Raw genomic sequence first — 6,754 nt, forward strand, 5'->3', positions numbered from 1 at the left:
ATTTCAGGGATGAAGTTCTAATTTTGTTAAAATGTAGTACAAATAAGCCACGTTTCCTATATGTTGCTTACTCCTTATCTTCTGTCAAAAATTATTTTACTATTAGAGATATTCTCTTGTAATCCCAACAACAAAGATTTAGCAAAATGATTAGTCATAAAAGGTGAATTATTCTTTTTTTTTTTTTTTTACTGTTGCTTATATTCTTTGTAAGCATATTTAATGGTTATAAAAAGTTGATTTCAATGATGGAAAAAAAACTCCCTCATGGTGATTTAGCAAGGTGTAAACAGACCATATTGAGTGGTATTAACATAGACCATTTTAAACTCCAAGGTCACCTATTGTGATATAAACAGATGCTGGCATTTGCTTTGCTCAGGATCACTGAATTTTTGACCAATTGAAGGGTTATATGTTCAAAACATCATCAAATATATATTATGCTTTTAATTCAGTGCTCCATACCATTAGATTGTTCCCTGAGATTCTGTAGTACAAACAGCATTTCTTTAGAAATTGCTTCCAAATACACATGAAAATTGATCTCATTAATTACAGGAAAACTCACAGGAATGCATTTCTCCTGGTTGTACATATAGGAAATAAGTTTTGGTCACTAAAAATATATTAACATAACATGGGTCAAGGTTTATTATAAATATTTGATAATAAATTCAGTATATTATAGAGTACTAAGTGAAAATTATATTAACACATATGTAGACGTATAAATAAGCTTTGCACAAAGGAAAATAGTTGGAAGAAAATACAGCTAAAGATTAACAATATTTATGTACTATTTCCATTTTTTTTCTTTGAGATACATTGCATAATAATTTTTGCATAACGAACAATGTTTGATCCTATGATAGTGTCATACATTTTAAGTATAAAAATGTTTCACTGGGTAAAAGGATCTATTCTATCTGTGGTGGCTAACAAAATAGACTTTCAACCACAGAGCAAATATTTCTTGAGATATACCTACTCTTATACCCAGTCATAAATTTGAGCAAGACAAAAGAATATAAAAAAAATGCTGTTCAACATTGTGTGCCTTCTAAGGGGAAAGGTATTCTCTGTTACAAACCTAACATAGATGCACTAGTTCTTGAATCTTTATCCTTGGCATTATGCCAAGCAATCTTCCTTGGAAATTAGTCCCAGAGATGAGCAAATGTTTCATTATCAGCAATCCTCAGTATAAAACTTCCCTAGCATTATCAGGGAGAAAGGCAAGGAATACGCTACTATGCTTGTGTTCACAGTAGCTCCCTGGTATACCTGTGAGACATAATTACCAGATGCATTTTCTGTTTGACCAGCATCTGAACAAAATATTTAGGTTGATTTATTTTAACTCAAAAAATAAAAAATAAATACAAGCTATCGCAAGGAAGCAATTATTACATGACAGGAATTTCAGGCTCCTTATATGAATTATACATTTTATTTGTGAGAAAAAAATTTGATTGGCAAATTTCTGGAATGGTAATGGTGGAAGAAGACGTTTTTTTTTTTTACCAACTTTGACTCATGGTATGTATTACTTTAAAATTAAGAGCTTCTAACGAAATTGGGAGTATTATTAGAGGAGTTTGCATATACATATCACGTAGGCCTTAACGAACTGTCAGATTTGTAAAAATGGAAATATAAAATTGATGTAATCAAAGTCATCATGCAATGTACAAATATAAAAATAAAATTTTGGGGGTTTTTTTGAGCATATGCTCGGTTAGAAAGCATATCTTCTGAAAATTAATAATAATGTGTTCTATAAAATTAATACACTTAAGGTTTTAATCTCTGATCTCTCATTTGAATTAAATAATATTGGATGCAAATGAACAGTAAATTATGCATTAAAACTCTCTGACATTTTTTATTACAGAATAAACTTTTTCTTCTAGAATTAAATTTAAGAAGAAATATAGTGTCATGAGTTATGATCTTTGAACTCAACCAATCAGGGCAGAATCACAAAGCCAACAATAAATAATGGTAGTGATTCTGGATAAATTAACTTGATTATCATGCCTTTTCTCATCAAAAAAAATGTGTACAACAGTAATACCTATGGCACAATATTTTAGTCTGGATGAATGTGTTAATGAAGGGAAGTATTTATAACAGTGTAATGATCATTCCAATTATGTAATGTATATGAACTTCTGTTATAGAATATCCAAATATTGGTTTATATCTAATTCATATTTGGCCATCAGACTAAGTTTTTTTCCACTCATATATTGCTTACTACTTATACATTTCTAGAATCACTGAGCTAATATTTTTTAAATGTCAGATCATTCCTATAAAAAAAAAAAAAAACTAGTTTAGAAGTCATTCATGCTAAGTATCCCATTTGTATTCTCTACAGTTGAACGCTATGGGTAGTAGGAATAACACAAATGTGCCTGACTTCATCCTTAAGGGACTCACAGAATCAGAAGGAATCCGGCAGGTCCTCTTTACCCTGTTTCTCCTGATATACCTTCTGACAATGCTGGGGAATGCAGGGATGATACTGATAATTCGCCTGGATCTCCAGCTGCACACCCCCATGTATTTTTTCATCAGTCACCTGTCATTTCTTGACCTCAGTTACTCAACAGTCATCACACCGAAAACCTTAGAGAACTTACTGAGTTCCAACAAGTATATTTCATTTATCAGCTGCTTAGGTCAGATGTCTTTATTTGTATTCTTCGGTGTCACTGAATTTTTCCTCCTCTCTTCGATGGCCTATGACCGCTATGTAGCTATCTGTAATCCCCTTCACTACCGGGTTGTTATGTCCAAGAGACTCTGCTACGCCCTCATCACTGGGTCCTATGCTGTTGGGTTTACTGAATCATTGGTCATTGTTCTTTGCATGAACAATTTGCACTTCTGTAACTCCAATGTAATCTATCACTTTTTCTGTGACTTAACCCCACTTTTAGCCCTGTCCTGCACTGACACTCGTAACACTGAAATCATGATATTCATTCTCACTGGTTTAAACGTAATGGTCTCTCTTATCATAATCTCTGTGTCTTACGGGTCCATTCTGTCCACCATCCTGAAAATTAATTCAACATCAGGAAAGCGCAAAGCCTTCTCCACTTGTGCCTCCCACCTGTTGGGAGTCACCATATATTATGGCACTACAACTTTTACTTATTCAAAACCAAAGAAATCCTATTCATTGGGAAAGGATCAAGTGGCCTCCGTGTTTTATACTATGGTGATTCCCTTGCTAAATCCACTCATTTATAGTCTTAGGAACAAAGAAGTGAAAAATGCTCTCATTAGAGTCATGAAGAAGAGAGAGGGTCCAGGCAATTGATTTAACCTTGACACTGATCATTTAAATTGATTTTTCTTTCTTACTGATTTGGTGTTTACTTGATCTCTCTCTAAATGCAGCAACAGCCTTTAATTAGTTTGCATTTATGTTGACTCATCATCTGTTTGACCACACATGTTCTGGAACATTTCCAAGAGTATATTTTTAGACGTCCACATTGTAATTGGAAGATTTGAACTCTTTGTTAAACCTGTGCTTTAAATGTATTGTTCTTAAGGACAACTAATGTTAAAGAAATGGTGTTGGAATTCCTCAAATTCTACCACAGAAATCCCCTTGCATGTTCCAGTTTCAGAAAACGTTATTATGGAGAACAGTTTTAGAAGCCATTCATTCCAAGGGAAAGAACTATAGCAAAGTCTTAAAGAAAGCTACTTTTGACTGAAAAATCAAGATTTTAGAATCTAAATCTGCCAATTTTGGGCTGTATATTCCTTAGTAAGTCACTTAAAGTATAAATTAGCCTCCTCAGGTGAATAAGAAAAATAATTCTAAATCAATGTAGTTACTTTAAGATTAAATCTGGTGATGAATAGAAAACATTTTGTGCGGTACTAATAGATTTAGAACAAGTTCATCAGAATGCTTACATATTTTAAACGTACAATAAGCTTTGTTACGAAAATGTTCACTGGTCTTTTATAAATATTTTTGGCTAATCTGGTTCATAAATAACCAGACAGCTAAAAAGGAAAAAGAGAACATCAATATTTGGTCTTAGAAAAAATTAAAATATTGTGATAGAATTAATTTATAGAAGAAAGTGTATATTACCACTGAAGTAACTTTAGAAAATATTTAATTTATTAAAAAACTAGACATATTGTAATCACTTTTAAGAATTTGTTCATGTTCTTCTAGACAAATCTTATATATATTTATGTATATTTTCATACATATCTAATTTTTGTTATTTTCTGTTTCTACATAGCTGCTTTTGTTTTTCATTCACTCTAATTGTGGTAATTCCTTTGGCATTATTTAAACTTGGAAGATGAATGTTTTCTTGGTACATGAGAGAAATCAAGAATCTCATCTTGCACTGCTTTCAGCCCTGAAGTTTTGCAAATTCATGAGGTTAAATCTTTGCACGCAATTATTCCTCTTTTGTGTCTACCTGATAACCTACTATCCTGTGATCCATTAAAAAGCTTCAATAATTCCTTCCTTTAATTTTTAATTTTTGTGTGATTAAAAAAATATTTCCCTTTTACTCACTTCTCTAAGTTTATGTTTTTAAAATTTATACAATTTTAGTTAAATCCTGGGTTAATTTATTTTAAGAATTTTAATAGTGAAAACTTATAGAGCTAATAATTGATGATGAGTCCAAATTTTGTGACATCCCATAAATTTGAGTTATGTGGATTTCTAATATTTCCTTTTATTGTCTCTACATAATCTGTAATTGCAGTTTTAATTTTCACTATTATATGTATAGTTAAGCAAGAATGTTTACAATATTATCCTATATTTAATTATTTTATTTAAATGTAAGTAATGTTTGTTAGATATATTTCTCCTTTCATATGATTTTTATCCTTTTAATTCATATTAAGGCTTTCTTTGCAGAGTTTTTGTTCATTTTTGTTATTTTCTTGGACGATTTTTGAAATATTAAAATAAAGGCCAACTCTTTTAAGATTAATATTTTAATATATTCTCACTGTTTCATCATTTTTTAATTTATTGAAGTAATTAAAATGTGCATTATTTCCTCTTCATCCCAAATTTACATAAAAATTTAACTTATACATAATAGCCATATAAATTTTTAAATTAATATTTGATTTTGCTGTGAACTCTTTATTGACTGTAATTTATATTTATTGGAATTCTTTCTTTGTTTTCTTTGTAACTACTTAGGTTTTTGATAAGCATTTAATTTTTAAGAATATAATTTCTAACTGACCTCTCATCTTGTTTATGCATTGTGTGTTTTCTTATATTTATAGGTCCTTTATATTTTCAGGTCTTAGTGAATTGTGCTGGTCTGGCTTTCATTTATGTACATTTTTATGATTTAGAAAATGTGGGCTGTTACTTTGTGCTGATAATGATTGTCAAGAGATTTCCTAATTTTTCAGACAGAAGTAATTTCAGGAATCGCTTATGTTTTAATTCAATTCAGATTACCCTGTCCTCTTATAATATATTCTAGAAAGCATCTAAAATATTATTAAATAAGTGTAACATGCACTTTGGGAAATGAGAAAGTACTAGATATTTACATTTTCCCTTTATTTGACCTATTTATATCAGTGCATATCATACTATGTAAGTTGGGCTTTAAAGTATTTTTAAAACAAGATCCTTATGTTCATGGTGTTATATCAAGATTCTATGTATTGCAAATGTTGAACCACTTTAAAATGATAAATAAAATAAGACTGAATTAGAGCATGACAAAGTATTTATAATAGATTTTGATTGCAAATGAATAATGCTATACAATAATGGGAAAAATTGATTGTATTTACTGAGCACCTACTGAGTTTCAGGCAATACTCTAAGGGTTTTATGTATATAATTAACTTACTTTATCTTCACAAGATTTTTCTCAGGTAGATACTTCCAATATCTCCAACTTAATCTCATGTAAAGGAAGACCATTCACCTATCTGTTCAAGACTTCAGACTCATACTGGAATTTTCTCTATGTCACACACCTCACATTGAGTCCATCAGCATATTATCTTGATTCCCTGTGCAGAATATATTTGGAATGTGATTACTTTTCAAATCCTTTGATACACCATGGCAAAAAGAACCATCAGGTCATTCTTTAAATTACGGCCATAGCTGTCTAGATTATCGCCCTGTATTCTGCATTATACACCCTGAGCCTAATCTCAATATAGAGGACAGAGTGATGCTGTTACAATATAGGTTGCATCGTGCCATTTTTCTTCACACAATCTAAAGACTTTCCATCACATTAAGAGTAAAAATCTTTTTTTTTTTTACCATAGTCTACAGGTCCAACACAGTCTTGTCCCTATTTCTTAATTCTATGAACTCCTTTATTATCATTCCATCTATCACACTCACTTTGGAGTGACCACAATGACCTTCGTTCTTCCCTATACAGTTTAGTCTGATGCTGCCTGGAATATTTGTATGTTCTTTTTCCTGAAAGATCCTTTCCCAAGATAACTACATGGGTTTTTTCTCTTCCTCTTTTTTTTTTTTCTTTTTCTCTTCTTCTTATGGCCATACCTTACAGCCTCTTTAAAATTGCACCTCCTGCATCCCTCATTAATGCTGCATTTGTTTAACAGTTGTCCCAATCACACATTCTATGTATTTTGCCTATGTCGTTTGTTTCTTCTCTGCTTTCCTCCACATTGAAAGCACTATAAGCACAAGAATTTTGCTAATTACGTTAATGCTGTA

At 31.1% G+C, this 6,754-nt stretch overlaps 1 protein-coding gene across 1 annotated transcript; it reads left to right on the forward strand.

The window, feature by feature from the left end:
- The first annotated feature begins 2,395 nt into the window (after positions 1 to 2,395).
- LOC101414305 (olfactory receptor 8H1-like) lies at positions 2,396 to 3,337 on the forward strand. Its single transcript, XM_004467663.1, has one exon. It carries the CDS (start codon positions 2,396 to 2,398, stop codon positions 3,335 to 3,337), a length of 942 nt encoding a protein of 313 aa, XP_004467720.1.
- Positions 3,338 to 6,754: the final 3,417 nt, after the last annotated feature.

This window comes from Dasypus novemcinctus, chromosome 10, assembly GCF_030445035.2.
Source record: "Dasypus novemcinctus isolate mDasNov1 chromosome 10, mDasNov1.1.hap2, whole genome shotgun sequence".
Lineage (NCBI taxonomy): Eukaryota > Metazoa > Chordata > Mammalia > Cingulata > Dasypodidae > Dasypus > Dasypus novemcinctus.